The 13,384-nt window shown below is 52.5% G+C and overlaps 1 protein-coding gene across 1 annotated transcript; it reads right to left on the reverse strand.

The window, feature by feature from the left end:
* Positions 1-488: 488 nt before the first annotated feature.
* On the reverse strand, positions 489-3,798 carry EIF4E1B (eukaryotic translation initiation factor 4E family member 1B). The gene is made up of 7 exons (XM_045864450.1): positions 3,781-3,798; positions 3,486-3,682; positions 3,056-3,151; positions 2,115-2,178; positions 1,230-1,343; positions 949-1,088; positions 489-603 (listed from the first exon to the last, which is right to left on the reverse strand). The coding sequence occupies exons 1-7, from the start codon at positions 3,796-3,798 to the stop codon at positions 489-491; spliced, it is 744 nt and encodes a 247-aa protein (XP_045720406.1).
* Positions 3,799-13,384: the final 9,586 nt, after the last annotated feature.

Consider the following 13,384-nt stretch of genomic DNA (forward strand, 5'->3'; position numbering starts at 1 on the left):
GAGTGATCACAAAGAGGAGAGCCCATCCCCCACCCCGTCCTTGAGCCCCAGCTCTCAGTGTCAGTGGCCTTGACAGAAGAGTTACCCTCAGGCCACCCGGCCCCTGTCCCAGGGGTGCATAGAGTAAGTGCTGGACTGTAGGATTCTCTTGTCATTTCCACCTTCAGTTGAGCTCTGCTTACCCCCTTCCCCCCTTCCCCCGTGACTCACCCCAGCCCACCCTCAGATGAAACAAAGACACTCAGGGCTTTCCTCCACATTTCCTGGGTCCTCAGGCTGCCTCCCTGACCACAGAGCTGTCCCTAGGCTTGAGCCCCAACTCAGGCCTAAGGACATGTTCATATTCACTCCAGGACATGGGAGAACCCCATTCTGTACCCACCAGTTCTGCCCAGCATCAGCACTGTAGTCTAGTACCCCCTTACACACACACACACAGCAGGGAGAGGCTCAGGGGCAGTTGAATGGAGAGTGGTGCCAAAGTCTCATCACACCACAAACTTATTCTTGGCTAGGGAGTTGCTCTTGGTGGCCGTGTCTGCATGGGCCTGGTACCCAATGACGATCTTTGTGGAGAGGCCCAGGCGCTCTTTGTAGACCTGCCTGGAGGATGAATAGGAGAGGAAAGGAGATAATCACCTGCAGGTCCTGGAGATAACCTGGGACCCTGGGTCCTTTGCCCAGAGCTCCTACCCTGGTTCCAGCCACCATCACTCTTTGTGGGTCTTACCTATGTGGAAACCCAAAATAGGACTCTTTAATGCAAAAGAAGAGACCTGCTAGAAATAGCTTGAAATCTGGATTCCAAACCCTCATACAGGTGGGTAAGGAAGAAGGGGGAGAGGACATGGAAAGTTCCAGATGTCTCCCTCACAGGCCAAGCCACCACCTGCCACACACACTCACCTTGTCCCCTGGAACAGACCCTGTGCCAGAGCTACCCCTCACCCGATGTGCAGCACGCCCGCCTGGTTCTCTGCCTCCCTCGTCCACACGGCGATCTTGTCCCCCTTGGTTCGGATGTTGATGACAGCCCCACACACCTCCCGGCTGTGCTCCTCAAAGCTCTCCCCGATCAGGCACAGCAGCTGGGGCCAAAAAGGGAGGATGGGGAGACCTCTACCTGAGTCACAGGGAGTGCTCCCACTATCCTGGAGACCACTGACACCACACCAACCCAGCCTCTTCTAGTGGGGTGCTCTCCCCTCCCCCCGCCCCTCCACACTCACCGTCTCCAGCCACAGGCGGTCCAGCTCGCTGTGGCGCTGCTGCTTGGCGAGACTGACCAGCCAGCGGCCACCCCTCTTATTCCTGCTATCTTCCCACATGGGCTCAATGCCATCCTAAGAGGTGGAATGACAAATCAAGTGCCTCCCTTTGTTCAAAGGGAAGTGGGTGCCCAGCCAGCTTCCCAGGCCCTGCTCTGGCCCTGAACTAAGCCTCCATACGCCAGGGTCCCTCTTGCCTCCATCCCCTCTGAACAAGCAAGTTCCACCACCAGCCATTCAGCCCCCCAGACCCTCCCATGAGCTCCCCCAAGCCCCTGATCCTCAACATTTGTCACCTTTTGTAGCCTTACAGATGTACAATTATGTTTGTCTCCTTTACTGAATTGAGTTCCTTGAGGCAAGAGTTCAAGCCGGGGCGGGGGGGGGGGGGTGATTATTAAGGAAGCCTCTGGGGCAACCATAGTGTGTACACCCCAGGCTGGACATAAATCACCTGGGGCAGTCTTTAAACACGGATGGTAGGGCCCCACCGTATACACCTGCTGGGTCAGTACCTCCAGAGATGAACAGGGATGAGGGCCTGGACATTGAAGCGGAATGTCCCTAGTTAAGGAGTCGGGCCAGGAACCTGGGCTTCTTCCGAGTTCCCCCTTCTCCCCCCTCCCCTTCCAGACTCTTAAAGGTCCTACAAGATCAGCTCCAGTCTGACACTTCTGTGTCCAAGCATTTCCTCAGGTTGGAAGTCACATCTCGGCTCTGAGGAAGGCTGTCTGTAGCAACACCCCCCCCCCCCCAAACTCTCCATGAGAGAGGAACGCAGCAGAAGCTGAGGAGGCTCAGCCCTCTTGTGGCCTGAGTTGGGGAGTGGGGGGAGGCAGAGCTTACCTTGAAGAGGGCGTAGTCACAGCCGGAAGAGAGCTTACTGGCCAGTTGGATGTGACTGTACATCCTGGAGAGAGCCCCCCCACCCCCAACCCAGGCTGTTAAGTCCAGACTTTTTACAGCCTGGTTCCAACTTGGCTCGTCCCCCCAACTTCTTACCAGACTCCACTGTTTTCCACCCACCCTTCAGGCCTCCAAGACATTGTTCACACTCACCCTCTCACCCCCTGCCTGGAATTCCATCCCTACTTAACCAAAACCTCAAATCTCACCTTCTCCCTGGAGCCTTCCCTGACCATCCAAACCCCCCGGGGAGGCTTTTAGAGTCCCAGTGCTGGGGAGGGAGGGTCCAGGCGCCCCTCCAGCTGAGGTTTGCACAGGCCCCAGGGGGATTCAGAGCCCCCCTCTGCCATCAAGACCGGCCCTGCTGCCCCCTCTTTCTCTTCCTTTTTCTCCTCCTTCTCTCCCAACTACGGATTCCACCCTCGGCATCTCTGGCCTAACCAAAGAAAGGAATCGGGGTGAGCAGCGAACCCCCAGGGTTTGTGGTGCACCTTTCAGATCCCTTCCCTTGATCACCCATGGACATGATCAGGCAGCCTAATCCTTTTGTGGCAGAGACAAGCTCAGAGAGGGAAAAGAACTTGCCCAGGACCACAGAGCCTTGGAGCAACAGAGTCAAGGATAACTCCTCGTTTCTCCCACTTCCCAGGTACTTTACTGAAGCCCCAGGAAAGTTTTAGGGGGGCCCATATACCAGCCCCAAGGATCCCCACCCCCAAGCAGAACCCACCAAGCCCCAGCCCTCAGCAAATGCTGAGAGGTCCCAGGGAGAGCGGGGTGAGCGGGGTAGGAAACAACTCCTTGGAGGGGTGGGGCCTGGGAAGGATCCCCAGCTCAGAACTCCCTGGCTCTGGCCTCGTCTGCGAGGAGCAGACACTCACGCCCAGAAGTCCTCCACAGTGTCAAACTTGGTGACAAGATGCAGGTTGTCCTGCCAGGCGCGGCTGCGGTCATTCTTGAAAAACCACAGAGCCCACCTGGGGGGAGGGGAGGCCAGGAGGAAGTGAGAGCCCTCCCAGGCCCATCACCAGCAGCACCTGTGCTGGGGGGGAAGTCATGTCCCTTCAGGGACAAATGAGGAGATAGGATTTGGGCACAGCACCTCCCCCACCCCCCACCCCCCCAGGGTGACTGGAGTCAGTTATCCTGAAAGGCTGGGGCAGGATGGGGGAATCTAACCCAGAATCTCAGTTGGGTTAAGGCCAGAAGGGCCAACAGGGCCCAAGTCTTATGCCAGTTCTGACCTTTCTTGGAGGAAGAACTGGGGCCAAGAGAGGAAGGTCTGGTGCAAGCCCACAAAACCTGCCGTACCTGTTCAGCAGTGGGTGTAACTCCAACTTCACCCCCTGGGGGCCCCCCTCCTGGGCCTTCCTCCTCTGGGACAGCAGGGCCCCAGGGGGATTCAGAGCCCCCTCTGCCATCAAGACCGGCCCTGCTGCCCCCTCTTTCTCTTCCTTTTTCTCCTCCTTCTCCCCCAACTTTCGAATTCCACCCTCGGCATCTCTGGCCTAACCAAAGAAAGGAATCAGGGTGAGCAGCAAGCCCCAGCCCAGCCGCCCCACCAGCCCTGTCCCTTGCTGCATGAGGAGCAGGGAGATGGACTTACAGGACTAATAGTAGCCATGCAGCAGCTTGGGCTTCATCCCAGTTGGCCCCCAGCTGCCGGCTTTTAACCCACCAGCGCTACCCCACCCCCAGAGCACGGGATAGGGAGGAGCCAGCGTGGTGTGGCGGGAGCTCAGAGGGAAAGGGCTTGCGCTATGCATTCTAGCAGCAAGCATTTAGTGTGAGCACCTTCTGCATGCAGGCAGGTGGGAGGGGGAACAGGTGTGACCAGACAAGCCCAGCCACCACCCACATGGTGCTGGCCATGTGCCGGCTGGGTCACACGAAGGTAAGGGTCAACACTGGGGATGTGTCCTTAGTGCAATCACGTCCCGTGGAGGATGGGCCTAGAATTTAAAGTGGGACCATCCCAGAGAGGGCAGAAGCAGCAACTCTGACATAGCCAGCGTCCATGGCCAGGTCAGAGACCTTAGTCGTGCATTGGAGTGTCTCTGTGTTTGTCTCTGCTGCCATTCACCACCCCCATTGGGCTACCAATGTCATCTGACCAGCATCTGGAAGCTTCTGAATTTTTTAAAGTACATAATCATTTAGAAACAGGGAGATTATGTATTAAAAATCTACATTTTTGGTTACTCTTGAAAATTTGGGAAGGTCTCACAACACCGGGGCCTCCACATCACTGTGGCTGAGGCCGCCCTTTGGAAGGACAAATGAGGTGCCCTAGGGCCCTGCTGGGCCACTGCATTCCTGCTTCCTGCTGCCGGGCTCACCTGAGTGTTCTCCACCCTGCAGTGATGGGGGTGCGCTGGGGGGAGACCGTGCAGCGGTCTTATAGCCTGGCTTCAAAGCCTCCCTGCCCTGACCTCAGCCAAGTACCTGAACCTCCAAGTCTCCATTTCCTTACCTGTAAAATGGGAATGTTAATGATATACAGCTCAGAAGCTTATTGTACTAAGTATAAAATACATAAGCCCATAAAACAGGGCCTGGTGTGGTGGTCAATACAAATCAGCTGAGGGCTACCCCAGTGTGCTGGAGGGAGGGGGAAGGGAGGGAGGGAGAGGGGAGCGATGGGGAAGGGGAGGAGGAGGGAAAAGCTCTGGTTCTGGCTACCCTTCCCCTGCCTTCTCAGCAGCACCCTTATCTACTGGGGCTGAGGCCCCCCCAAACTTCTCACCCTCCTCTTGGCCACTTCTAGGGTCTGAGATCTATAAAGGGACTAGTCTCCTCCCCCCACACCCAGGGAAGCCCTTGACCACATGGAGGCTGATAGTCAATATCTGTCCAACCCACATGCCCGAAGCTCCAGGTACATGCCCAGCATGGGGCTAGGTGCTGGGAGGCAGGGAGGGGCCAAAAGTGAGCGGCCTCTGTGCTCTGCTCTCTCAGGGGGAGCCAAACAGCAGGTACTCTTACAAACACCTGTGTAGTCACAAATTCAGACCTCTGAAGGAAAGGAGTTCGCAGATGGGAAAAGATAAAGTCCATGACCTGAACTGGGGGCTTTAGGGTGGCAATTCTCAAATGCATGGATCAGAATCACGTGCAGGCCTTGTTAAACAGGCTGCTGGGCCCTGCCCCCAGAATCTGATTCTTTAGCTCTGGGCTTGGGCCTGAAAATTGGCATTTCTAACAAGCTCCCTGAGGATGCTGGTCAAGAACCCCATTTCAAGAACCACTAACTTAGAGGCAGTTCATGGATGAGGTGATGTTTGAGCTGATACCTAACGCATGAACAAGAGTTAACTAGGTGGGTGGAGAAGGGCATCTCCGGGACTGGGAGCAGCATGTGCAAAGGCCCAGGGGCAAAGGGAACATGGAACACTGAAGGAAAAAAAGAACATGGAACCAGTGTGGCTCCTGCCCAAAGGAGGAAAGGATAGTAGGTCTTGATCTTAGGAAAATGGAGAACCACTGAGTGCTTCAAGTGGATACAGATGGGCTGGGGAGGCACTCAGAGGTGCTTTCCAGCAGGTTCTTTGGGCTGCTGTGCAGGAAACAGACTCTGTGGTAGTAAGAGTGCGTGGGATGAGATCTATTAAGTTGCTAATGCAGTTGTCCAGGTGACAGATCTGCTGACAGGGAAGATGGAGAGAACATGATGGATTTCAGAAGTGTTTAGAAGGAAGACTCCCTGGCGTTTGGTGATGGATAGGCTCTGGAGAGGTGGGGCACAATGTCCCAACTACCTGTTCCTACATAACAAACCACTCCAAACTTAGTGGCTTAAAACAGCAACAATCCTCTATTTTGCTCACAGATCTACAATTCAGATTGTGCTCAGTAGGGACAGCTCGCCTCTGCTCCAAAGTGCTGTCAGCTGGAGTGGCTTACCTCGGACGCCGAGGGCTAGAGTCATCTGCTCACTCACAGCCGGCTGTCGGCTGGAACCTCAGCTGGGAGTGTTGGCTGGGACAGCTCTGTGTACCTCTCCATGTGGCCGCTTGGCTTCCTCACAGCATGGTGGCTAGGTTCCCAGAAGCGGCATCCCAAGAGACGGGAAGCAGAAGCTGCCAGTTTCTTAAGGCCTGGGCCCAAAACCTGGCACAGCATCGTGTTCGCTGTATTCTATTAGTGTCCCAGGGCCCACATTCAAAGACAGGGACATAATCCCACCTCCTGATTGGAAGAGTGTCAAAGAATTTTGGACAGAGGAAGCACTGGAGGAGGGCCAGGCTTGGGGAGAGATCATGAATCTATATTTGATGGAAAGAAAGGGAGAAAGGACCCTCCCCAAGTGCCAGGCATGGTCTTAGCTGCCTTAGAGTCCTGGCCCAGAGCCTGGCATGGAATGCCCCTGCTAGCCACAGTACCCCTTTCCACCTTTTCCACATCTTCCAGCATGGGACAGCCTGTGGACTCTGGAGTTAGGTCACTAAGGAAAGACCTGAAGAGCAAACCCCCTGGCCCTATGGGGTCCTGGTCCCTACTCAAAGCCCTCCCAAGTCTATCTGTGGAGAACTTCTGCACAGTGGGCTCCTGCACCCCAATCCTACCATACTGTTCCTAAAATATCTTGAATCTGCCCATTCCTCTTACTCCCCACTGCCTCCACTCAAGGCAAGCCCTGCCGTCTCTGGCCTGGGTCACTGCCCAAGTCTCTCCTAACATTCTCCTTGCTTCTACTTCTGCCTCCTTACAGAATATTCTCCACTTGCCTCAGAGGGCTCATTTAAAATATTAATCTGATCACTTAAGTCCTCTGTTTAAAACCCTCCAGGACACCGAGGATGTGACCCAAAGGCCAGGTTCTGGGCCTGCAGGTTTCTGCATGATCCAGCCTCACAGTGCCCCAAGCACACTGATCCTCCAACAGGCCAGATTGGCTCCTGCCTCAGGGCCTTTGCACTTGCCATTTCCTCTCCAACTCTTTGCGTGACTGACTTCTTGTCCTTCAGGGCTGGGCTCAAATGTTGTCTTCTCAAAGAGGGCCTCCCCGACCATCTTATCTAAAGCCGACCACTCTCCATAGCATAACTTACAGAGTTGTCAAATCACTATCTTGTATTTCTGAAATGAATGAACATTTTGTGGCAACTATATTTCAATAAAAAATAGACCACACGCTCCAGCCTCAGGACCTTACACGGGTTCTCCCCTCAATTCCTAACTCAAGTGAGGCCTTCCCTGCCCACTGTATGTAACTGTTCAAGCCCTCAGCTCCACTCCAACACCATCTAAAACATTTTACTTGGTCACTAGTTCATTGGCCATCTGTCGCTTCCTACCAGAATTGAAGTTTTAGAAGAGCAAGGACTTCGTGGTCTTGTTTTCTGCTGAAACTCTGGTACTAGAACAGTGCCTGGAATGCCGTAGGCACTCCAGAGAAACTGAGAAGAAGAGATGTCAATGGCCAGTTATATGATTTCCCCTCTTTGGGTGTTGCCGTCCTCATCTGTAAGTGGGGGATTGAAAATGCCTGTTTTACAGGATTGATTTTAGGAATTAATGATATAATGGATGCCATGCCAGGGATGTGGTAGGCTTGTGATAAGTATCATTCACCCCTCTCTCTGTTTTCAGCTCCCACCCTGCCTGCCTGTCTCCCTCCCCACCCTGAGGCCTCCGGACAGCAGGAATGTTGCTAAATGTTTAATCACACTGTCAGGCACCGCACACAGACTTACAAAGACCCATCTGGATTTTCAAAAAACCCAGGCAGGCCTGGGATCACCAGGATCCGCATGATCCTCTTAAGAGAATGCCTTCTGCTCCAGCTGCACCCGGTGGGGATTTTTTCCCAACCCTTCCCCACATTCTCCCACCCTTCCCTCCCCCAAGCTTCAACAACCATTCTCCTTAGTACATTCTTAGGAAGAGGAAAGGGATGAGAGGAAGGGAGAGGCCCATTTTCCTGGGGGAGAAAAAACAGAAAGGTGGAGAGGTCCTGGAGAACTCATAGGATTAGGGCCTGGCCAGAGAGAGGCCCAGGGGCCTGGGCTCTGCCATCCTGTGCCCTAAAGGGGAGAGGGGGAGGAGGTGGGCAGCAGTGTGACACAGGATAAAGAATCCATTGTGCTGGAAGGTGGCACCCCAGTAACCATGCTGCCTTCTTCTGGAGACAGTACATAGAGAGAGAGACAAAGAAAGATGTAGCACATGTTAACACCTGGTGAATCTAGGTGAAGAATATTCGGCTATTCATTATATCAATATTGCAGCTTTTCTGAAGATTTTATTCACTGTAGTATGCTTGCAATTTTTCTCTAGGTTTGAACTTTAAAAAGTTGGATGCAAAAAGAAATAGCGACAGAGATGCTAGTGGCCCACTCAGTAACCATTCTCCCCTTCTCATACTTTGATTCTGGGAAGTCATACGCCCAGCTAGATGACCACACTTTTCCAGCCTCCCTACAGCGAGGCATAACTGTAGTTGTTAGCTTCTGAAAACTTGTGAGAGACAGACAACTGGCAGGTGCTCTTTTACCCTCCTTCCTCTCTTCCTGCTTTCTGCATAGATACGATGGCTGGAGCTCTGGCAGCCATCTTGGACCATGAGATGACCTTGAAGGTAGAATTCATGTACTAAGAATGGTGGAGCCGGAAGGTAGGAGTCTAGGTTCCTGATGAATGTGAAGTTATCAAATCGACTGTGGCCTGCCTACCGCTGGACTTCTGTAAGTGAAAGAATAAAAGCCTGCTTTGCCTAAGCTTCTGTATTAGCAGCCAAATGAACTTCCTGCCTGATTCAGAATGGAACCTGTCTTCTGCTCCCTTTGCACTCTGGACTTTTCCACCTGCCAAATCTTCTGCCGATAATGCTCACCATCACTTGTAAGGTCCTTCTCATCTTTCAAAACCCAGCCTGAATGTCACTTTCTCCTGGAGGCTTTCTGGAGGTGCCCCTTCCCTCCTGGGCTCCCATAGTCCCTGCACTCCTGTTAATGTCCCTGACGGCCCATTTGCTGTGAATCCGAGGACTCCTCACTCCTCATCACCTTGGTCGCTCTGTAGCATTTAACCAGCTGTCCTCTAATCCCTTTGGTTTCCCTGCTACCACTCTCGCCAGTTTCTCCTCTTCCCTGTGCTGCTCCTTCTCAGTCTTTTAGCCAAGTCCTCTGCCCCTGGCCACACATGAAGTTTGCAGTGCCTCAGGATTCTGTTCTGGACCCTCTCCTTGTCACTCTCCATGTTCTCCTGGGCAATTGCATCCTCCCCATGACTCTAGCCACCACCTCCATGCTAATGACTCCAAATCCAGTGGGGTACTGGACTGCCTTAGACCAGCTCATGAGGGCAATTATTACAGTTTCAGGAGTTTGTGAGCCAGGTCTTAAAGTCATTATTAAAAATTAAATTATATAAACTTATGGTTATATAAATTATGTTTAAAACAGATAATAGGGGGCGCCTGGGTGGCTTAGCCGTTAAACGTCTGCCTTCGGCTCAGGTCATGATCTCAGGGTCCTGGGATCGAGCCCCGCATCGGGCTCCCTGCTCCGTGGAAAGCCTGCTTCTCCCTCTCCCACTCCCCTTGCTTGTGTTCCGAACCTCTCTCACTGTGTCTCTCTCTGTCAAATAAATAAAATCTTAAAAAAAAAAAAACAAACAGATAATAAATACTCAAAATATAGCTTCCTAATTATTTTACTATTATCCATGCTCTTAAGATTGTTCTTACCTATTTTATCTGTATGGTGAAAATACTGTAAGAGCCCATACTATGGCTCATCTCTTCCCAATTCTCTGCTCTGTGACATCACATTGACAGTGAACTCAATCACGGAGAGAGAATTTACACCACAGATGGGGGCAAACTCTACAAATCAAGGTATATCTCTGCTTTAGAAAGCCACGAGTTAAAGATTTCCAAGTACACCATGGCCCAAATCTACACCTGAAGCCAGCCCTGAGTGACTATCTGAGCTCCAGGCTCAGATATCCTATCTGCTGGACACCTCCTCCAGTTCTCTATCAGGCACCACACAATCAGCCCCAGTTAGGCCTCAAACAAGCTCTCCATCACCCCCCGCCCCATCCCAGAAGCTGCCCCATCTACTCGATGTCTGTTTCTTTCTTTCTTTTTTTTTTACATTTTATTTATTTATTTGACAGCAAGAGAGAGTGAGCACAAGCAGGGGGAACAGCAGGCAGAGGGAGAAGCAGGCTCCCCGCTGAGCAGGGAGCCCCATGCGGGGCTCGATCCCAGAACCCTGGGATCATGACCTGAGCCAAAGGAAGACACTTAACCAACTGAGCCACCCAGGCGCCCCCTCAATGTCTGTTTCATTTTGCAACAGCATCTCTCACCTGCTGTCCAAGCCAGAAACCTGGAAATCTTCCCCCAACTCATCCCTCTCCCTCTTCCCCAACACCTAATAAGTTACCTCCTAAACAACACCCAACTGTCCCCCCAGTCCTGTTCTAGCCTCACTGCGGCTTCCCTAGTTCAGGCTCCATCATCCCTCCTGTGGATTCTGCCCCATCTTTCTCGTGTTCTTGCTGTATCACACATCCTCCCACTGTTCAACTCCATGTGGCCCCACCAAGTGCAGATCTCATTTCGGTCTCCCTGCTGCTTAAAATCCTTCAGATTTCCCAGTTCCTATGGTAGAAATACAGACACCCTTCATGTGGTCTTTCTCTCTTCCTCCTCTCCCTCCTGCTTGCTTCTTCATCATCTATTTTGACATTCTGGGGTTTTTTTGTTTTTTGTTTTTAAAAAGATTTTATTTATTTGACAGAGAGAGCGAGAGAGCACAAGCAGGGGGAACAGTAGAGGGAGAGGGAGAAGCAGGCTTCCCACTGAGCAGGGAACCTGATGCGGGGCTCGATCCCAGGACCCTGGGGTCATGACCTGAGCTAAAGGCAGACCCTTAACCATCTGAGCCACCCAGGTGCCCCTGACATTCTGGGTTCTTAGTCGATGAGAGTCACAAAAATCGCTTCTGGCTAATTTAAGCAGATAAGGATTTTATTATCCAATACCGGGCAGCTCAGAAACTCTCGAGGAAGGCCAGAGAGTCCCCCTTGAAGACAACACATCCTGGATTAATGCTCCAAATCACACTGCCGACAGACCCTAGAAGACTCCCCTGGTGCTACAGCTGGGCATGGACAATGTGGCTTGCCCCATTGGTGCTGGATGCTCCTAGAAGCAGTGTCACTGCCGCTTGTGGTCCCTGGTAGGAGCTGCTACCACCAACACCATCTGTCCTCACCAGAGCCGACTGCCTCCTTCCCTGCTTCTTCAGGTTCCAAGTCTGGGGCTGGGGAGTCTGGGACTGAAGTCACATGCCTGGGCTCATGGAAGGCTAGGAAAGCACTGTCAGCTCCTAGAGGGGGAGGTGGGCCCTGCCTCAGAAGGTAGGAGATCCCCCAAACATAAGAAGGGGACAGTTCCAATGCTGAGAGGCCAAAAATAATGACAGACGTCCCCCGTGCTAGCTTTTTAAATTATACAAGTAAAATACTATTCAAAGTAAAATAACCAAACAGCCTAAGCAGGAAGGTGATAAAATGTAAAAACTTCTCTCCCTGAGTGCTCTCAGCCCCATTTGCCAGGGGCGACTACTGTGAACAGTGTTTTGGAAGTCCTTGCTGGTGTAATCTTTGTGTATCTAGATGTAAGTATGTATATATTCGTGTATAAGGGGTCTTATGTAACTATGTGTGTCTATGTATCAAAACTGACTAGTTCCCCACATTACAGTTTAGCACCTCTCTCTCTCACTTCACAGCATTTCTTGATACACTCCCATGTCAATGGACACGGGTCCTGCTCATCCTTTCACTGGATGGATGCCCCACGATTAACTAGCCAGCCCCCTACAGATGGACATTTGCATTATTTTCAGTGCTGCAGGGAGCATCCTTGCACAAATGGCTTTGTGCGCTTGTGTGAGTAGATCCAAGGAATGAATTCCTGGAAGGGCAACCGTTGGCTCAAAAGGAGCCTGTATTTATGTTTTAGGTAAACATTGGTGGACTGACTGCCTTCCAAAAAGCATGCACCAATTTGCAACTCTACCAGTGGCCTATGAACACTTTTTCCCCAGCCCCTTGCACAGTCTGGCTACCTCCTCACCGCGTCACCTGTCACTTACACACCCTGCATTTCCAGCCACAGTGCCTTTGCCCATGCTATACCCATAGCTTAAAATACCGTTCCAGCCTGTCTTCCAGGTAAAAGCTTACCTCTCCCATGAGACCTAGCACAGATGTCACCTCCTCTGTGTAGGCTTCCCTGATTCCCCTAAGCTGTTCAAAGTCCCCTTCCTCTGGGACCCCACAATTTCTTGGGCATAATTCTGTCATAGCTCCAACTGAGGGCCTATGTGTGCCTGGCATTCTATGGCCACTTGACAACCCCCACCATAACCACACACAGAAAAAGCGGTCTTGTCTACATCCTCATCCATTCCTGGCTCTCCAGCTGCACTTCCTTTTACTTGTTCCTAAGCACAGTCCTGTCTCAGGGCCTTTGCACTTGCAGTTCCCTCTCTATGGATCTTGCCCATATTGGCCTGGGTGCCTCTCTGGGGTCTCTGCTCCCACTGGCTCCTCACACAGGCCTTCCCTGGGCACTCTGTCTCAAGCACCCTCCTCTAGTCATTCTGTTACATCACCATGCCATTATCTTCATAACACTCGTCACAAGCTGAAACAACCTTGTTAGGTTTAAGTGTTGACACGTTTGTTTCTGTCCTGTGTCCCATTTCTGCACACACACAAACACATCATTGTAAACGCCCCAAGGGCAGGGACCTTGGTTTCCTCTTCCACTGTCTCCAGCCTCAGACCTGCCTGGCACTTGTCTAAACGCTCAGTCAACATCTGTTGAGCAAATCATACCTTATTTTACAGAAAAAGGAACTGGCATTCAGAAAGGAAGGCTGGGTAGCCCAAGGTCCCACAGTTAATAAAAAACACAGCTGAGATTCGAACCCATTTGAACCCCAAAGCCAACTGCAGGTAGTATTTCTTCCCTACTCTTGGCGCTCTGCATTGTCTCCCCCACCCGATTAGGCTTTGGGGGCTGGACGCGAGTCTGACGCCCAGGGGTCCCCAGCGGCGCGTCGGGGGTCGGCCCCGGGAGGCGAGCGGGCTCCGCGGAGATGTCACCCTCCCCGCCCCCCTGTCAGTCAGGCTGAGGGGGCGGTGCGGCCGCCAGAGGGGGCGCTGAGCTCAGAGCTGCCGCA

Source organism: Mirounga angustirostris, unplaced genomic scaffold (genome assembly GCF_029215605.1).
Source record: "Mirounga angustirostris isolate CCGP_5_RB_7025 unplaced genomic scaffold, mMirAng1.0.hap1 SCAF_7, whole genome shotgun sequence".
Taxonomy (NCBI): Eukaryota; Metazoa; Chordata; class Mammalia; order Carnivora; family Phocidae; genus Mirounga; species Mirounga angustirostris.

Coding starts and splice junctions, on each gene's coding strand:
- EIF4E1B (XM_045864450.1), bottom strand. Junction 2,179..3,055: donor ACTGTGGAGGACTTCTGGGC/GTGAGTGTCTGC, acceptor GGCTCTCTCCAG/GATGTACAGTCACATCCAAC. Junction 1,089..1,229: donor ACCGCCTGTGGCTGGAGACG/GTGAGTGTGGAG, acceptor TTTTGGCCCCAG/CTGCTGTGCCTGATCGGGGA.